The sequence below is a fragment of the Electrona antarctica genome (assembly GCF_951216825.1).
Source record: "Electrona antarctica genome assembly, chromosome: 21".
NCBI lineage: Eukaryota > Metazoa > Chordata > Actinopteri > Myctophiformes > Myctophidae > Electrona > Electrona antarctica.
In genome coordinates, this window is record NC_136802.1 from 27,026,051 (window position 1) to 27,045,997 (window position 19,947).

The 19,947-nt window shown below is 43.7% G+C and overlaps 1 protein-coding gene across 1 annotated transcript in view; it reads left to right on the forward strand.

Moving 5' to 3' along the window:
• LOC306914306 (nuclear factor 1 B-type-like) overlaps nt 1-19,947 on the forward strand; it is a 94,044-nt gene that overhangs the window by 71,922 nt on the left and 2,175 nt on the right. The window contains exons 4-9 of the mRNA XM_079491303.1: nt 276-344; nt 4,007-4,127; nt 4,889-5,010; nt 12,281-12,412; nt 13,529-13,713; nt 19,081-19,109. Of these exons, the coding sequence (XP_079347429.1) occupies nt 276-344; nt 4,007-4,127; nt 4,889-5,010; nt 12,281-12,412; nt 13,529-13,713; nt 19,081-19,109 (658 nt within the window). The remainder of the gene's footprint in view (nt 1-275; nt 345-4,006; nt 4,128-4,888; nt 5,011-12,280; nt 12,413-13,528; nt 13,714-19,080; nt 19,110-19,947) is intronic.

Sequence of the window (19,947 nt, forward strand, 5' to 3'; positions counted from 1 at the left end):
CGCTGTTTTCTGCAAGACATTACTCTATAAGCCATATCTCCAAAACTGGTGGATCAAACTGAACAACCAATATGTCAATTTGAAGCTATGATTCCCTGCTTTCATATGACATGGCAGTCCCTCAGTCAAATTTAGTTACATATAAGTCCTTCCCGCAGCTGACCCTTCCCTTTGAATCCTTAATAAAAATGCTTTAAATGCCAATAATAATAATAAAAAAAGATTTGTATTAACTCCTTCTATAATCAGTTCTATGTCGTTTCTTTCTTCAGCAGGTTATTTGGAAGACAGCTTCATCAAATCAGGAGTCTTCAGCGTTGCAGAACTGGTGCGAGTCTCCAGAAGTAAGTACTTTGTCCTCAGACGCGATCAGAATGTATTGTACAGTATAGACTAAAGAACACATCTAGTGGAATCTAGTATGCACAACATTCTGTGTGTCTGTGTGTACAGTATGTGCCAGTGTACACTGTACAGTATAAGATAATAATATGCATTGGGTGGGTGTTGAGTGAAAAAGTGTCACAAGAAAATCTATTCACCTCAAAGTCACAATTATCACAAACCTCACTGAATCCCTTCTGCCCGGTGGTGGAAAGTACACTTTCTTACTGTAAGTAATGTACTTTAGTCAAATTTTGAGGTATTTTTTTTTACTTGAGTATTTCCAATTTCCAGTACTTTTACTTCTACTCCATTACATCTCAGAGGCAAATATTGTACTTTTACATTTATTTGAAAACTTTAGTTACTTTAGTTTCTTTGTAAATTTGTATTACAATTACAAAACAAACCACATCACCACTGCAGCCCTATATACATTTTGGCCATTCGAAAATAGCCGATCTACAAGCTCACAATGTGTTGCGACTTGCGACGCAACACATTGTGAGCTTGTAGAGCTGCTATTTTCAAAGGATGTTTAAACATTTGAAAACTTGAAATGGGACATTCTGAACAATGAGAACTTTATACTTTCGGGCACTTTAATTACATTTTGACACGAATACCTTTGTACTTTTACTCAAGTACATTTTGAATTCCGGGACTTTTACTTGTAAACAGAGTATTTCTATATTGCAGTATTGATACGTTTACTTATAAGTAAAGCAATTGAGTACTTTGAGTCCACCACTGTCTGAATCCCTTCTGCCTTGTGGATTCACACAGATCTGATGTAGCCTACTGCCGTGGGTGGGGGTTGGTGTTGCAAATCCAGTTGGGCAAGTCCTGCCCCTGGAACAAAACGCTTTACTGTACATCTGTGTGCGTACGAGCGTGTGCATGTTTGTACAGACATGCCTTGCTCGTCTCAAAGCTGTTGACAGCTCTTTCTGAATCTATGGTCTGTCTCTCTCTCTTGCTAGCTGAGGACACTGTCTCCCTGGGGCAATATTTTACCTGCAGCGCGTTCCAAAAGCTGCTGCCTATGGGCTCTGGGACATAGGCAGCACACACACACACACACACACACACACACACACAAATAATTGATTCACCTACTGTACATACATACATACATACATACACACCGGGCCAACCTCGGGTTCATTACGCATATTCATGTGGAACGTTGTTGTTGTATAGGTGTCATGCGTTTTTTGTAAAAGTACAACATGTAGGTGTGTTTGGGGTGTATGGGTTTTAATATTTTCTTTACTGCTTTCACTTTATTGACACTACGTATGGGGGGTTGTCAGTACGTCACCACATGCTTTGTTTTAAAAGCCAACAAAGTGAATTGAGTAAGACTCATAAAACAGCAGTATATAGGCATCGAATGCTGCTGGAGTGGCTGTCTGTTCTTCTGAGATATAAGATCACGTTTATTGACCCCCGGAGAGGAAATTAGGGCAACAACAACAGAGGACTATAGATAACAAATTCAACAAAAGATACTTAAAAAGTATAGTATAAATGACCTTACAGGTATCACATGGTTCATCTTTTCCCCTTTTGTTTCAAAGTGCATTCGTGTTGATCTGCGGCGCGCACAGATCCATGCAGTCTCCTTGACCATTCATGACCTGAAAGCTATACCAGCTCCCTGGGCTGACACACCTGACAAGCATCCCCTTTGAAAGACACTGTGTTTGTTCTTGTTGTTTTTTAATTTGCGCCCCCTGACCAGATGGCCGCAGCCATAGCGACTGTGCGCTTTCCTCTCGGGCCGGGCCTTCGCCAGGTTCCGCCAGGTTGCGGCTAAAGTCAAACTGGAATTTTAACCAGGCAAAAATCGGACGCACAGGAATTGTCACTCACTCGGCCCAGGCCGGCCACTCCCCGGGTAGATTTTGGAGCGGCCGGCTCGTCCGTCAACACGTCTCTCCCTCCCCCCCGCGCTCTCCACTCTGGTTTCCAGGCTCTTGAGACGGTCTTTGAAGACCATCAAAGGGATCGCTGGAGTTCAAGGCTGACTTGCAATCTGGCCTTTCGACAAGGATACTCATTATTGGAGAAGAGAGGACCCCGGAATGAGTATACAGTACATGTACAGTATACTAGGCTCAAGGAACTGGTGAACTGAGACGCGTGAACATTCAGTGTACATTCCGTCTATGTCCTATTGTGAACCCAACATAGTACTAGTGTGTGCTTAAAGCGAAGGAAATGCTCTGTGAGAGCACCAAATAAAAACTGATTTATTTGCAAACCTCAAAACAAATACTACTACTAAGTAGTATTTTTTTTTAAAGTTACTCGCATATAATTATACTGTAGTCGGGTGCCAGCAGTGTTGATTTCATCGACTAATACTATGACAAAAATAAATAAATGAAAACTAAGCTATGATGAGCTATGATGACTAAGACTAAGACTAAATATATTTTTGTCAACAAATAAGCAAAAAGCAAGTGTAAAATCAGCCATTACGACGGCATCAAGGCCCGCCAAAATACATTTTAGTCGACTAAATCAACTGTAGATATAGTCGACTGAAATCATGGGACATTTAGTCGACCAAAATTAGACTAACACTAAAACATTCCAGGTGACTAAAATGTGACTAAAACTTAAATGAAAAGTATTCAAGAGACTATGACTAAAACTAAAATCAAAATGTACTGTCAAAATCAACACTGGGTGCCAGTTGGCGTTGAATGGCAGTGACATCCCCCCCCCCCCCCCCCCCCCCCCCTCCACCCCCACTACATTCAGTGTTCTCTGTCCGGAAGCATTCGAGGCCCACATTGCAGCCTGCTATGGCTGCTAGAGCAGTGGGTTAGGTTAGGGATCGGTGCCAGGGGGGGGCTGCAGCCTGCCAGCCAGCCCAGCCAGCCCGCGGGGCAGAGGCTGGTCGAGGGGACCGTGCCAGTGGTGAACCTCAGACCACAACAGACACCACTAACACACTCCATCCTCTCATCGACTCCAAAACCCCAACCGACCGACCGACCAACCGCCCGGGCTGTGACGGGGTGGGAGGGGGCTCTCTTACACAGAGGCCACACACTCAGAGAGAGAGAGGGAGAGAGAGAGAGAGGGAGTGTGGAGAGGGAGGGGAAAGGGAGGAAGAGAGGTCTGGCGGGCTGCTTTTGTTCTGTAAACATTCGCCCATCCTCCCTTGAAACAATATCCCCCCCCGCCGCCTCGACCGCAGCGAGAAAATGGACACCTCTCTCTTCTACTGTAAATCACTATGACTGCCACAGAACAGTGCTTTATACTGTACACTGTAGCCACATCACGGGCCTCAACGCCGACGACATGAAGAAGCCACTTTGGATGCATTGTTGTGAACGATGGCGAGAGCATAACTGAGACTTCCCCCCCTGAGATGCACATGAGGAATCATCCATGGAATGTTTCCAGCTTGCTATTTGAAAAAATAAATAATAATACTCCAAATACTTAATTAAGTAGACTACAGTAAATGTACTTTCTGTCCACTATTAATGGCTACCGCTGACTCTTAACTGTACCTCTCTCACTCTCTCTCTCTCTCTCTCTCTCTCTCTCTCTCTCTCTCTCTCTCTCTCTCTCTCTCTCTCTCTCTCCTCCACAGCGCCCATCACCCAGGGTGCAGGGGTCAACTTCTCCATGGCCGAAATGCCCAGCCAGCCCTATTACCACGACCTGAACTCTAGTGTGGGGCTACATCGTTCCCTTTCCTCACCCCCGGGCAGGTCAGTGTGGGGGTGCGTGTAGCTCGTCAAATTCCTAAGGCGTGATTCATACTCCTATTTTAGAGGCGAATAAAAGTCGGTTCGGCTCGTCATTTGAGGTCCGGGGGGGCGGGTACCGTCCTAAAGTCGGCTCTTCGGTGCTACTGAAAATTTCTGACGAGCCGAAATCATTTCGGCACTACAGAGGTAAAATAGGAGTATGAATCGGCCCTAAGCATATAGCCACTCATAACTGCATGAATTTTGAACAACACATAATAATCCATACTATGTATTTTGTACTGTGCATGAAAGTCATATTTGTAAAACAAGTTGTACTCCCTACAGAGATTTTATAAAGATTTGTCTAATAATTTGTCTATAATTAAAGAAATTGCTTTGTATCATAGCAACTATATCAAAGACTGTTATGTGGGTTTATATCATAATGTAAATATTAATTATATTGTAGGTTGAAGCTTTGGAAAATTTGCAGATAATATATAAGCGTCTGTGTCAATTTCAAATTTTGACATAGGCTATTAAGAAATAGAATATATACAAGCTTGTATCTGCTATTGCTATTGCTGAAATTGTTTTTGTAGCGTTTGAAAAATGTTGAATAAATTTGAATTACAAAAAATAGCTTGATTTAGTTTTAGAAGCTGATTTGTAGAATCAGCTTCAGGTCTTAATGGGATAAATGACTCGATATCATGCCACCTTTTTGCCATCCAGCATGAGCCATGAATGAACGTGTCGTCCTCCTTCCTTCTCCACAGTAAAAGGCCCAAAACCATCAACATGGATGAGAACATGGAGACGAGCCCCACTGGTCCAGACTTCTACTCCTCACCCAGCTCACCAGCCAGTAGTCGTGCCAACTGGCACGACCGAGACGGAGGTGAGGATTATACATGTAATACTAGTTTATATTCAGAAAACCTTTCTATATCAGTTATTTTCAAACTATTTAATTCCAAGGACCCCCAAAAAATATATGTAATTGGCCGCCGACCCAGCTTGTAGATCAGCTATTTTCAGCACGCAACCAAGTGTAAAATGACTTATACTGGATCTCTTGTCCACTAGTCCCTTCCTAACATTTTAGTCTAGTTTTTATTTGTTGACGAAATTGTCAGTATATTTAGTCATAGTCACAGTTTTAGTCGTCATCGCTTCGTTTTCATTTTAGTTTCCATTTACTTTTCGTCAGTGAAAAAACGTCTTTTCGTCTTAGTTTTAGTCGACGAAATCAACACTGGTGTCAGTCTATAACAGTAATGTAGTGTAGCCTATTCCCAGCACACAGTACATAACATGCTGTAATAGTGTCAGTCTATAACAGTAATGTAGTGTAGCCTATTCCCAGCACACAGTGCATAAAGTACTGTAATAGTGTCAGTGATGGACAGAATATGGACAATGGGAGGGAAAGCCGTGGTAGTCTTCTAAGTTCTAACCCAACGACAACATCCTGCATCACAGTCGCGCGGCAGTAACATTACAATCGTTAATATACAATCCACACACTGCTGGGAAGTGGGAACTGTACCAGTAATGAAGCAACACCTCAGCGGTAGCACGCTGACTCATTCACCCATTACTTTCCTGTTGTGATTCTCTACCAGCTGGGGTGTTGCTAATTCAAGCTAGGTGACCCGTGGGGTGGCTTTCCCTAACCTCTAAGGCCCATACCGCCACACGGCGATTAAGGTCAAAATGTTGAACTGACAGCGTATGCACGACTTTAAGAACGTTATTAGCATACACGCAACGCTACTTTGCAAACGCTAATGCTTAAGCCTGGGTTTCAACACAGGGCTTAATGCACCGCGTGAACCCTCCTCCACAGACTGTAATGAGCGGGTCTTATCTCTGCTATCCTGTCTGTGCACAATGCAATGCAGATGAACTAGCGTCGCACCTGGTTCCTCCCTCCCTCCCTCCACTCCCTCCACTCCCTCCCCATGTGTTCCGTGATCGTGAACTCCTTCAACTCCACCTAAATGCACACCAGGACATGGATTGCCTCCGGCACCCCCGCTGTCATAAAAAACCTTACACAACCCATTCAAAATACAGTTCGGAAAGTTGTGGCTCCCTCTGCGTTTTTGCCGATGCAAATGAGGAGTTTCTTTTTTTTCCTCCCCCCCTGCAAAGTGAAATATCTGTCATTGATCATTATAAAACTGAGTGTAGATAGATAGATAGATAGATAGATAGACAGATAGATAGATAGATAGATAGATAGATTGATAGATTCTTTATTTATGTGTCATGCACCCGAGGTGCCCAGCCCACATGGACTTATAGGACACACCATACAAATCATTGCTTCACTATTGCATACGTGTACAATTTGTTTTTACACAAACAAAACATATAGTGTACATGCACCGAATGAAAACAAATGATGGTACTTTTTTTTATATAAAGGTATCTTGATTGTTAATTTTGCAGATTGACAAGATGATTATGCTTTTACTGGATTAATTTGTTAGGATTATCGGAGAGTGACTTTAATGTAGTTTTTTTTTTTTTAAATCCCGATCTGTATAGTATTTTAACCCATTCTGGGCGGGAACCCCTTTTGGTGTTTAAAAGCATTATGTTATACTTTAGCTATTGAAAAATAGCAGACCTACAAGCTCATAGCGCGGCACCGAGTGCCGCGCTACAAGCTTGTAGATCTGCTATTTTTGACAAATCGTGAAAATGTGGCGCAAATCTTTGAATATATATTCTTTCAGAGCAAACGTTTTTTAACTCAAATCTTTGCTTCTGGGGGGGGGGGGGGGGGGGGTCAATTGCATATAATTCTAGGGGTCCTTGACATGAAATAGTTTGAGAACCACTGACAATAGAAAGATGGGTTTTTCAGAAAACTGTCAGGATTTGTAGAATCGAACTTAGGTCTAAATGGGTTAAAAAGTGACTCTTGTTTGTGTTCATGGAGTCCACTGTTGAACATGCTATAAGGCTACGACCCGGAGGTTTAATGTGTTTGTGTTCATGGAGTCCACTGTTGAACATGCTATAAGGCTACGACCCGGAGGTTTAATGTGTTTGTGTTCATGGAGTCCACTGTTGAACATGCTATAAGGCTACGACCCGGAGGTTTAATGTGTTCATGGAGTCCACTGTTGAACATGCTATAAGGCTACGACCCGGAGGTTTAATGTGTCACATCATGTATCTCTTATCACGAAATCAATCTTCATATCGTGGCTCGACATGCGAGTAAAACCCCCCGTTGGTGCGAGTGCACGTCTTTGATCGTGCACCAGTCCTTCCTGTTCGCACGTAGATGTAAAGTACACGGCTGGTTATAAGGTCATTTAAAATTAAAGCTCAAAGCTAAATGAACACAGCAGCTGTGTAAAGGTGTGAAAGGTGAAACGGTACTACGCTTGCACTGTATACGTGAGTGTGCATGTGTCAGGAAGATGTTTGCGTGTGTGTGTGTGTGTGTGTGCGCGCGTGTGTGTGTGTGTGTGTGTGTTTGTTTGCATTTGTGCTTGTGCTGCAGAGAGAGATAATTAGGGCTGTACATGATATGTGTTAAAACAGTGTGTATCTGTGTCATGAGGAAAACAAGGCAGTTTATTTGTAGCCTGCCCTGCATGCGAGTTTGCGTGCGTCAGAAAAAAAGAACAAGCACGATTAGTGCATGCTTCGTTGTGTGCGTGCGTGTGCGTGCGTGTGCGTGTTAATAGGAGAGGCAGGTGTGACGGCTTGTGTTTGAACTTGACTCAGAAGCAAGTAGGTCTCAGCGGAGTAGTCTGTCTCAACAGGTGGCCCGGCCCGGCCCAGACACAGAAAAGAAAGACAGAAAGACAGCGAATGGGAACAGGGAAATTTGTTTGTGTGCATGCATGCGCGTGTTCTTTTTTTCATGTGCGTACGTGACCAGGTCTCTGAGTGTGGCGCGCCTGTATACTGTACACTTAATCCATTGAGACCTGGAACGCATCCATGTCACGTTAGCGTTAGCGTTTTTAAACATTATGTTATAATTTAGCTATTGAAAAATAGCAGATCTACAAGCTCATAGCGCGCCACCGAGTGGCGCGCTATGAACTTGTAGGTCTGCTATTTTTGAAAAATCGTTAAAATGTGCCTCAAATCTTTCCGAAAATTGTCATGATTTAGAAAACTTTTTTTTTAAAATGTCGACGTCAGGCCTGAATGGGTTAACTGTCTCAGAGCAGTGTGCACGTGCACGCGTGCGTGCGTGAGAGAGAGAGAGAGAGAGAGAAAGACAGACAGAATAAGGGAGATCCTCGCGGGACGTCATGCACGTCTCATTACCTTGTCTCCCGGTGCAGAGCTGAGGCCCTGACGCCCTTTTAATTAAGGCCTCCCTGTCCCGTGTTTCCGGATCATTCTCCCTCTCCCCTGACTCCTTTTTTCGCTAGTGTGTGCACCGCGGGCCCCACACTCCCACAGCCCCTGGCCTCAACCAGCTAGAGGTTGTTGGAAGCATTTAAGCCTGACTGTGACAGGACGGAACGATCGGGTACAAAATGTTCCACCTTTTCCCTCAACAAGGCCCTGCTGTGATTTTAGCTTTAGTGCACCTCCTGGTGTCTTAAGGCCTGCGAGGCTTTTTCTCTTCTGCACCTTTTTTTCCCTTTCTTTTCTAAAAAGGAAAGCCAAGCAGTCCAGAGTTAGACTCCCCCCCTTAGTGGCTTTTCTTCATTGCCACAATAAGACGGCTAAAAAAGGCTAATTTATGCTTCGTCAGACGACCGTGTCGGCCGAACAGAGATGGGCACGTTTTTCAACTGAAGAAAAAAGTGTCTGACGCGACGTAAAAATTAGCCTTGAGTAGAGGGGCACAGCAGGGGGAGACAAGGGAAAGAAGGCACTGGCGGGATTTGACCCCCGGGGGTCAACAGGGGGTACGCGTGCCCTTAGAGGCAGGGGGGCCCCCCCCCCCAATCGCCACACCATCTCTGGGCCCCCGGAGCCTTATATACAGACGGTGAGGAGGAGAAAGGCTAGAACTCTTGGAAGGCTAGGCCATTATTCTGTTAGGAGAGAATAAAAGTGAAGTGGGGCGATATTAAACCCATATGAGCCCGTCCAAGTGCCAATAAGCGGTCATTTCGTGCACATGGCTGTTGTTTGGCGAGACCTCAGCGTGCGGTAGAAGGAATCCTTGCCGTCATGCATTGGGTTTTTTTTGTGTTTTTTTTGCCTTAGGAAAGTACATTTTATAGACTGTAATTTGTGTGCAGCATTTAGTTTTTGTCGTGCGTGCGTATAATGTATGTGTGTGTAGATTTTACATGTATGCCCCTCCTTAACCCATTTTGGGCGGGAACCCCTTTTGGTGTTTAGCTATTGAAAAATAGCAGATCTACAAGCTCATAGCGCGCCACCGAGTGGCGCGCTACGAGCTTGTAGGTCTGCTATTTTTTTTTAAATCGAAGAACGACTGACATAGAAACATAGCTTTTTCAGAAAACTCTCAGGATGTAGAAGACATTTTTAGAATCTGATCTCAGGTCAGAATGGGTTAAGCCACATGAACCCTAGCATCCCTATTCTGGGCACTTCATAATAGGCGAACATTCGCTAAAATGGACGAACCTTTTGATCTACAATCTCGGTGCGTCGCATTCCAACACGCTGTCTTATAGATGGGCAATTTCACGTGCAAAGGAAGTAATCTACCTGAGCACTTACAAACACGTGTGCTTGCAATGCACTGCAGGAGAGATCAGATTTTATATCGTGCACATCAACAAGGAATTCCATGTTTGCATTTGCGTCAATAGCAATAACACTAATATTTCATCGGCCCCTTTTTAAATATCTAGCATGAATATAATATGTATTTCCTCCAGATGTCCTTTGCATCGGTCGATTTCCTCGCGGGACTTCGGAGGCAAAACAGAGGCACATTTTATTTGCAAGGCATCCATCGCATCCATTTCCAAAAAGGATTTTCTATTTATAATGCATGCTACGGTATAGCCGCCGAGCAGGGCAGATATCCATCTCCTCAAAGGTATATCTGCAAAAGCTAAAGCGTTTAAGCCAGCTTCCTCTTACTGCCTTGGGAGTGGGAAATCCCCCGGATTCCTCTCGCCTTTGTCCGCGCGCTCCTCTCCGGAGCATATGAGTCACTTCTCCCCGCCGTTCAGGTGGATCCTCCCCCGCCCGCCGTTGTATGTGTGTCGACAAATAAAAATGGAAATGCCTGAGTGACAGCGTTTAGCATCGATGATTTGAGAGAGAACAGACGGATGAGGTGAGAGTTATGCGCACAAAAGGAGCAGCGACGGGCCGCAAGAAAAAGGGGGAAAAAAGTAAAAAAAACACTTGATGAATGTTTGTGGAATGATCCGCCACCTGACGCAGAACCATCGAGAGTCTCTTCTATTTGTTATCTCGCTCACCCTCGGGGCGCTGCTGATGCCTCGGCACGGAAAATTGAAAACGCACAGCCATGACCGGTCGATCATGGCTCTGACGTAGCCCGGGATGACGGCAATGAGAAACTTAAGTTGCTCATGGGATCTCTAGTTTACAAAAAAACTAAGAAAACAGACCAAAATGATAGTCGAGGCATGGTATAGTCATAGTGGCCGTTTGAACAGATTTTGATGCACTGTTTTGTGCTTTAAGGGAATTATTTATGGAGTGACAGAATGTCAAAGGTCACAAGGCGAAGGGAAGCAGGCATCACTTTGTGGACATTCCATTTAACATGGCAACTCATAAATCCTGCCAGATACAGTATGTGCTCGGCACGTGTATATACATGCAGTAAAAGCCTGGGTTTGTAGATCTGCTCTTCTCAGCGCAGGACACAGTCATGACAGTTTGTAGATCTGCTCTTCTCAGCGCAGGACACAGTCATGACAGTTTGTAGATCTGCTCTTCTCAGCGCAGGACACAGTCATGACAGTTTGTAGATCTGCTCTTCTCAGCGCAGGACACAGTCATGACAGTTTGTAGATCTGCTCTTCTCAGCGCAGGACACAGTCATGACAGTTTGTAGATCTGCTCTTCTCAGCGCAGGACACAGTCATGACAGTTTGTAGATCTGCTCTTCTCAGCGCAGGACACAGTCATGACACAACTAACTGTAAATAAGGCTTTAAGGGCAACTTTCTTTAGTTTTCATGTTTCATGTCTTATGTTTTAGGTTGTGATTAGATAAAGTTAAAGATGAGTGTTAAAAATGTTTCATTTGCTGCTTTCTGTAGTTTAAAGATTTTAGCTATTTTTTTGGCTTTGGCCTTTTTTTCTTTTATTGATAGAGGGATAGATGAAAGTAGGCTGACAGGAAATGGGGAGAGAGATGGGGGGGGGGGGTGACACGCAGTAAAGGCCGTCGGGGATCGGGAGTCGAACCCGCGGCACACTGCCAGACTGGATTACCAGCCAAGGTGCCCAGGGGGGGCAGGAGCAAGAACAAGTGGCTAAATATGTATTTTATTTTTACAAAGGTTTAAGGTGATTTCTTTATTTTATTTATTTTATTATTATTTACTGTAGTCCTACTAGACCCCAGGAAATTACATCTGGCCATAAAAGTTCACGGGATCTACTGAATGTGAAGGGGGAGGTGACAAACTGGCATATTGAGCCTATGACACACAGTATGGCATCACCCTAGTGCCTCCATTCAGTAGATCCCGTGATCCCGTTTGTGGCCAGATGTAATTTCCTGGGGTCTAGTAGGACTATAATAAATAACAATAGAGAAATTGCCATAAAAGTTTGTTAACCCATTTTTGGGATCTACAAGCTCAGAGCTTGTAGGTCTGCTATTATATGAAAAATCGAAGAACGACTGACATAGAAACATAGCTTTTTCAGAAAACTGTCATTTTCAAACAGACATTTTTAGAATCTGATCTCAGGTCAAAATGGGTTAAAAAAAAAAGAAAAATACATATTTAGCCACTTGTTCGAATGCCCCCCTGTCAAAAATTGTTAAAATCGCCAAAACGAAAGAAAGCTGACAATTTAAAAAATAATGTAACACTCATCTTTTACTTTCTTGAATAACAACCTAAAACATGAACCTTGGTTGAATAAATACACCAAAGTTGTCCATCCTTTAAGAATGAATGTAGTTTTCTGATTCCGGGTTCTGTACGTGTGCATGTGTGTGTGTGTGTGTGCGCGCGTGTGTGTTTCTCCAGCAGACATGTCCTCCCCCACCATGAAGAAGCCGGAGAAGCCTCTGTTCAGCCCCACCTCTCCGCAGGACTCCTCGCCACGAGTCAGCACTTTCTCCCAGCACCACCACCCTGGCCTAACAGGTGTAGGACACAGTGGTAAGTATTAGTACGTCCTGCCTGCACTGCTCTTCTGGGCCGACCCGGGCTCACATAAATCAAGGTCGTTTTATTCACTTCAACTTCCAAGTTTATTATCACGTCACAAGTTCATACAGTTGTAAAAAAAAAAGAGAGGGTACTTTTTTTTCTCCCAATGACTTGCAAAATATATAGTCATAAGATTTAGAGAAAGAAACATGGGAAAAAAACTAAAATGTTTTGTATGTAACAGTATGTAACAGTATCAAATGTAAATAGGGTTTCTTGTTGGCAGCTTAGCAGCAGATATCAAACTTGAACTCATCTTGGAGGCGTTTCCTTTATGAATTATAGCGTTTCAATCTAAAATGGCATAACTAATGGTTCAAAACTACTAAAAGTACAACATGCACTTATTATCTTTAGAGTATAATATATATACTGTACAGCATATCATTTTTCTTATTTGTTGTTTTGTTTTTCTATAAATACTATGTATAGCTGAGTTCAAGTTTATTATCTCTCTCTCTCTCTCTTCTTTTTCTCTCTCTCTCCCAACTTTATTGTCTGGGGAAAGGGGAATTTGGTACTTTGCAGCGAGGCATGCGATACATGCATCATGATGCATGCTCGCGTTGAACGAGACACGCAGAAAACCTGCAGCACAGATTAAACGAACAACGAGAGAAGTGCAGAGAATTACCAAGGACAGAGCAGCATGTGGCGGGAGGATCCATCTGTTTCATTTTAGGCAGATGAACAGCTCAACGGTTTTCAGTGGTGTAAAGTAACTAAGTACATTTACTTAAGTACTGTGTACCTAAGTACAATAAGGCAATGTTCTTGCCTAATGTAAGTCGCTCTGGATTAAGAGCGTCTGCTAAATGCCTAAATTGTAAATTGTAAATTGAGGTATTTGTCGGTTACTTGAGTATTTCCAATTTCCAATACTTTCACTTCTACTTCACCACATCTCAGAGGCAAATATTGTACTTTTTACTCCACAGAATGTGAGTGCTTTTTCCACCACTGATGGTTTTACGGCGAGACCGCTCATCTCTCTCTCTCTCTCTCTCTCTCTCTCTCCCTCCCTCCCTCCCCATGTGTTTTCTCCCTCTCTCTGCCCACCCATAGTTATATCGACGAGGAGCCCGCCGCCCCACTCGCCGCTGCAGTTCTCGGCGTCGGCCATCTTGCCCCCGGCGCCGTCACCGTACTTCTCCCACACCACCATCCGCTACCCGCCGCACCTCAACCCCGCCGACACCCTCAAGAGCTACGTGCCGTCGTACGACCCGTCCAGCCCCCAGACCAGCCAGGTCAGTGATCTATGACCGACGGGGCCGGCACAGCCAATATATGACCCAATATATGTTTTAAGTGGTTCTTCTGATCGATGGAAATTGGCTGTTCCACAGGACAATCGGGTCATTGAATCAATGGTGGTTAGCATCGTAAACACACGGCTATTGGAACTGAGTTGGGACCGCAGCCGCCCGCCAGCAGGGCTAATTTGAAAAGAGAGGTGGAAAAAATATTGTTTTCAATAAGGTAGGTCAGCTGACCGATATGGTGCAATAACGATTTAGCAGAGTAGCAGAGACGGCAGGTTAAGAAATCTATAAGAGGGGGCACGGTGGTGCTGTCGCCTCACAGCTAGAAGGCCCTGGCCCCCGCTCGGGACGCTGTGGGTGCTGGGGGCGTGCTTCCTCATCAGTGCCCATACCCGAGGCGGGGTTGGCGAAAGGGCCTTTCTGTGTGGAGTTTGCATGTTCTCCCCGTGTCCCCTAGGGTAGGTACCCTCACAAAAAACATGCAACGCCTGGTGGAGGGGAAAGGAACTGGTTGGAATAACGTGTTCCTTCCACGCGCTACGTCCAACCAGGGAAACTCCCCCCTGTCAGGTGCAAAGGAGCAACTTGGACACTCAGGCATGAAGGAAGCATGAGTTCAAGTCCGTTGCTCTCCCCATGTCCCCCATATATGGGGACTAGGTTGGTGGAGGGTGTGTAGAGCCCAGGATCACATTAGATAATTGACACAGGGGTGAAAAATGGGTTACAAAATTGTGGGATAAAAAAAAAGAAAAAAAAGAAGCAATCTATAACAGCAGTATAGTTTGAAGGAAAGACAAAAGACAGACAGATAGGCAGGTGGTCGGCCATTTAAATGCAGTGCCAGGTCAGTCGTTGACTCGTTTCACTAAATGGACGGCTAATTCACTCAGTAGATCAGTAAATGGTTAACTAAGTCTGTAGTTTTACAGATCAGTAAATAGGTGGTTAACTAAGTCTGTAGTTTTACAGATCAGTAAATAGGAGGTTAACTAAGTCTGTAGTTTTACAGGTCAGTAAAACGATTATTCATTCAGTAAGTAGTTTTGCAACTCCCAGGGTTCCTTGAGGGAGTCCCCTGAGGAGTTCCAGGGGGTCCCCCGGCTAAATGATGGATAGAGTAATAGGAACCAAATGGACCCTTATGGGTCTGTAACTCTGCGAGTGTATAAATGGAACCGTACCGGTCCATTTGGTTTTCATTTGTACACTCTCAATCTGCGTTCAGACCTATATATTCGCCTCGGTTCGTCCCGTTTGTACTGCACCAGGTCGTGTCGCCCCCGTTTGCGCAAAATCTGGTCTTTGCATTGACTTTGTATGTAACCGCGCCGCTCTAACCATCCACGTCTTGAACGCACCTTCAGAGTTGATGTTACAGCTATTTAAAAAAAATAGACAATTTTGACAGCTTTTAAATTATTATTATTAATGTTTAACACCACAAATCTTGTATGGGGGTCCGTGGTACGAAATATTTTCAGAAGGCGGTCCGTGGCCTAATACACGTACATTTAGGGGTCCTTGACATGAAAAAGTTTGAGAACCACTTAACAGACCAGTAAAGGCATTCGGTAGTTTTACAGCTGTATAGTCACATGAAATCTAAATGTGACCAAATTTGACTGAGGGACTGCCATTGGATTTTGTTGATTTTTTGTTTTCTCATGTCATATGAAAGCAGGGAATCATAGCTTCAAATTGACATATTGGTTGTTCAGTTTGACCCACCAGTTTTGGAGATATGGCTTATAGAGTAATGTCTTGCAGAGAAACAGCGAGTTGAGAAAACTGAAAGGTTCACTTCTGTGGACTCTAACATTACACCTAGCTACACGTTTAAGCATTTATTTCATATTTACATGTTGATTTCAGCTCTGACACTGACACAGCTCTAGTATGTGAAGAGTATGCCTGTGCTATTAAATCCTTTTGGAATAAAAATAAAAAAGTTTTTCTCCTCTGGTGAAAAGCTGGAATTTGTGCGATGGCAGGCTCTCAGTCAAATCTGGTCACTAATAGGCACTAGTTGGCCTGTAGTATGAAACAGAATGATGACTATTTTTTTTTACAAGAGCAGTCTCTAAGATAATGAATAGATCAGCTACTTAAAAGTACAATAATGTTGACATGTCAGTGCAGTTTAGCTCACCAATAAAGGCAATAGTTTAATAGAATAGACCAAATCATCATGATCTATACACACAATCAAATCATGTATTTCCGGGTAGATAATGCCGGCAGCAGTACTTCTGGAAGAACAGGCCACTTAATGATATTGTCATTGACATTGATATTATTCTGTTCTCCATGTCCACAGGCTGACAAACTAGACAATAGCTAATGTTCTAGAGACACTATAGTTTATATTGTGGAGATATAGACCAGTGTTAATATACTGTATATGTTGATATAGGAGATATAGACCATTTAGATTTAGATTTATTCGTAGTCTTAGAGTAAAATTTTAAACTTAGTTTTAGTCACATAGTCATCTGAAATGTTTTAGTGTTACTCAAGTTTTAGTCGACTAAATATCATAAGATTAATCTACAGTTGATTTTGTCGACTCAATTGGAATTTTGGCAGGCCTTGACGGCGTCGTAACTCGTAATGGTTGATTTTACACTTGCTTGCATGCTGAAAATAGCAGATCTACAGGCTCAAATTGTCAATATATTTAGTCCTAGTTTTAGTCATCATAGCATTAGTTTTCATTTAGTTTCCATTTAGTTTTCGGCAGTGGAAAAAGGGTAGTCGACGGACATTTTCCGTCATAGTGTTAGTCGACGAAATCAACACTGCTGGAGATATCTATAGACGACGTTCTACCACATACCACTCTGACATACCACTCTGCGTATACAAACTAGACTCAAATGATAGGAAGGGACTAGGGGACAAGAGATCCACTATAAGTCATTTTACACTTGGTTGCATGCTGAAAATAGCAGATCTACAAGCTCACAACGCGCCGCGCTGCGACACCTGCAGACAGAAAGGGCGGTCAGTGGCTTTAAGGGAGCATTCAGTTCATCTGGTTAACTATAATGACACAGATTAGCAATGTCAGTTAGCAGATTAACCAGGTCAATAGTTTTAAGAGATTATAGAGGCTGATTCCCCTCAAGCGTCCGGCCTTCCATAGACTTTTAAATAGGTCCTTGTTCCTCGTCTCAGCACTCTTATCTAACCTCAAACGCCATAAAGATAACTTGAACCGCCGAGCCGCCATTTTTGTTTTATTGACGTTTTAAACTGTACAAGAGAGGGCCAGTGCAAATAAATATACCAACCTACTTCCCCCCCCCCCCCCCCCCCCCCCATGGTCTATACTACAGCAGGGGGTCTCAAAGTGGGGTCCTTGAGGACTCCAGGGGGGTCCCCAGCTAAGTGATAGTTAGGAACCAAATGGACCATTATGGGTCTGTAACTCTGAGTTAAATTAGCATTGATTTTATTTGAATTGGGGTCCGTCCGTAGCCGAATGCATGGCAAATTCAAATGAATTCAATTAAAATGGTTGAAAATCACTGCTAGAGCCGTAAAAATCTTTTAAAATGGGGGCCCCCGCGGGCTGATAAGTTTTAATTTGGGGGGTCCTTCACATGAAAAAGTTTTAAAACCACTGTACTGCTACTACTACAGTGTAGTATTCTACTGTATCGGTCCATATAGTCACTATATGGGCCGATACAGTAGAAGACTAAAGTGGGATGACACTATATTATAGTGTCATTCCCCACTTTACCATCAGTAAGAAGACGACAGAAGAAGGTCAGTGAAAGCCTGCACGGCAAAATACAGAGTGGTATTGGAAACTAAATGAAAACTAAGCTATGATGACTAAAACTAAGACTAAATGTACTGACAATTTCGTAAAAAAATAAAAACTAGACTGTTAGGAAGGGACTAGTGGACAAGAGGTCCAGTATAAGTTATTTTACACTTGGTTGCATGCTGAAAATAGCAGCTCTACAAGCTCACAACGCGTCGTGCTGCGACGCGTTGTGAGCTTGTAAATCGGCTATTTTCAGCAAGCGTAAAATCTGCCATTACGACGGCATCAAGGCCCACGAAAATACATTTTAGTCGACTAAATCAACTGTAGGTTTAGTCGACTAAAATCTTATGATATTTAGTCGACTAAAACTAGACTAACCCTAAAACATTCCTGGTGACTAAAATGTGACTGAAACTCAATGAAAACTATTGAAGAGACTATTACTAAAACTAAAATCAAAATTTGCTGCCAAAAACAACCTGGCCAGCTCACAGCACGCCACGCTGCGAGCTTGTACATCGGCAATTTTTTTTGACATTTTTGGAAATTCTCTTCTTGGGGGTCCCTGGCACAAAATAAATACAATATATCAGTGGTTTTCAACCCTTTTCCTGTCAAGGACCATTATTTATTTGGCATTTGAGCCACGGAACAACCATTTGATGACATTTAGCCTCTCAGACCCAAAACGTAGAATATGTTGTTGTCATTGGATACGATCTTGTCCAAAATTCCATGCTGTATTGATGTTGGTAGTGGTACCATTAGGAGAGATAACAGGCACACCATGAAAATAACAACTCTTCTACATTGACTAGCGGTTTAGAAGGCATTTGTAGAATCGCTCTGTGGTCTTAATGGGTTAAAGCCTGCTATGTGCAGTGTGGTGTTCCCAAAATAGAAGATCTGCAAGCTCACGATGCTGCCATGCGCGCTGTGGGCTATTTTCAGCGCTCAACGCCGGCACACAACAAACCATACAGTTAGCATCATTCTGGAAGCGTACAATATGGTCTATGTATAATGGAACACTAGGTTCTATTTTTATTGAAATGTTGTAACTAGTACAAAAATATATATATATATTTAAAAAGAAATATATAGGGAGCATTATTTATTTGCGATTAACATTTTAACCCATTTCGGGCGGGAACCCCTTTTGGTGTTTTAAGCATAATGTTATACTTTAGCTACTGAAAAATACCAGATCTACAAGCTCATAGCGCGGCACCGAGTTTTTAACTCAAATCTTTGCTTCTGGGAGGGGGGTCCCTGGAACAACATATTTTCAGATGGTGGTCGGCGGCGAATTACATATATTTTTGGGAGTCCTTGACATGAAAATGTTTGAGAACGACTGACAGAAACATGGGGTTTTTCAGAAAACATTTGTAGAATGGTCCTCAGGTCTAAACAGGTTAATGGTCACCTCAGTGAGATCTCTCTAGTCTAGATAGAGTTAGTAATCCTCATCTTGCTGCGGTTCCTCGGAGGCCAAAGAGGCCCCGACATACTGTATGCTCTGTCTCAAACAGAGGCTCTTCCTAATGTTATGTCACATCGCTCAGGCTCATATTTACAGCAGCGCTAAGAACCAGTAACTCAGTATACACAATGTAAACCACATCACATTTTTTCTAAACAAATACAGTCGCGGGATAGTCCGGGGATAACTGCGCAGAAGTACATACGCTAAGCAAGAACCCCTCCCCTGCCCCTCTTCCCCGACACTAAATCAAACAGCGGACGACTTTTATATGCTCAGTTACACACTAGTTACACACTGAAGCCCAAGCGCGCGCGCGTGTGAGTGTGTGTTGTGTGTTTGTTTGTGTGTCTGTGTGTGCGCGCGTGTGTTTGTGTGTCTATGTGTACGTGCACAACCGGAGAGAGAGAGAGAGAGAGCGGGAGAATGAGAGAGAGAGGGAGCTCATGCAGGCGTCTCTCTGTGAGATGAGAGAGCTGCGAGATATTTATGTGAGTTTTATATCCTCGCCGTTCTCACCGTAAACAAAGGCCTTATAGACGTCTCAGTCTCCAGAACGGAGGGAGGGAGGGAGGGAGGGAGGGTGAGGGGGTTGGAGAGGGTTTGGGGGGAGAGGGGGGTGGGGGTGGGGGGGTGGCGGTGTGGGCCACAGAGTTACTCCACAGAAAAACCGCAGGGAATGATAAAGGTTGTAAATATTTGCCGTTGCTGGGGCCCGGGTCTCTTGTTCAGAATTAACTGGCCCCTTCTCTCCGCTGGGGTGCTGGCGAAGGAGGATGGGAGGGGTCGGGGGGGGGGGGGCGGGGGGGTGAGGTGAGACGAGGCTGCTTTGGAGTGAAGAGAGAAAGGTGGTGGGGGGGTGTTGATGGGGGGGGGGGGCTCAGCAAATAACACAGCACTTATAATCCCGTGGACGAGCGCCAGAATGTTTTTTATGCTTGCTTTAACG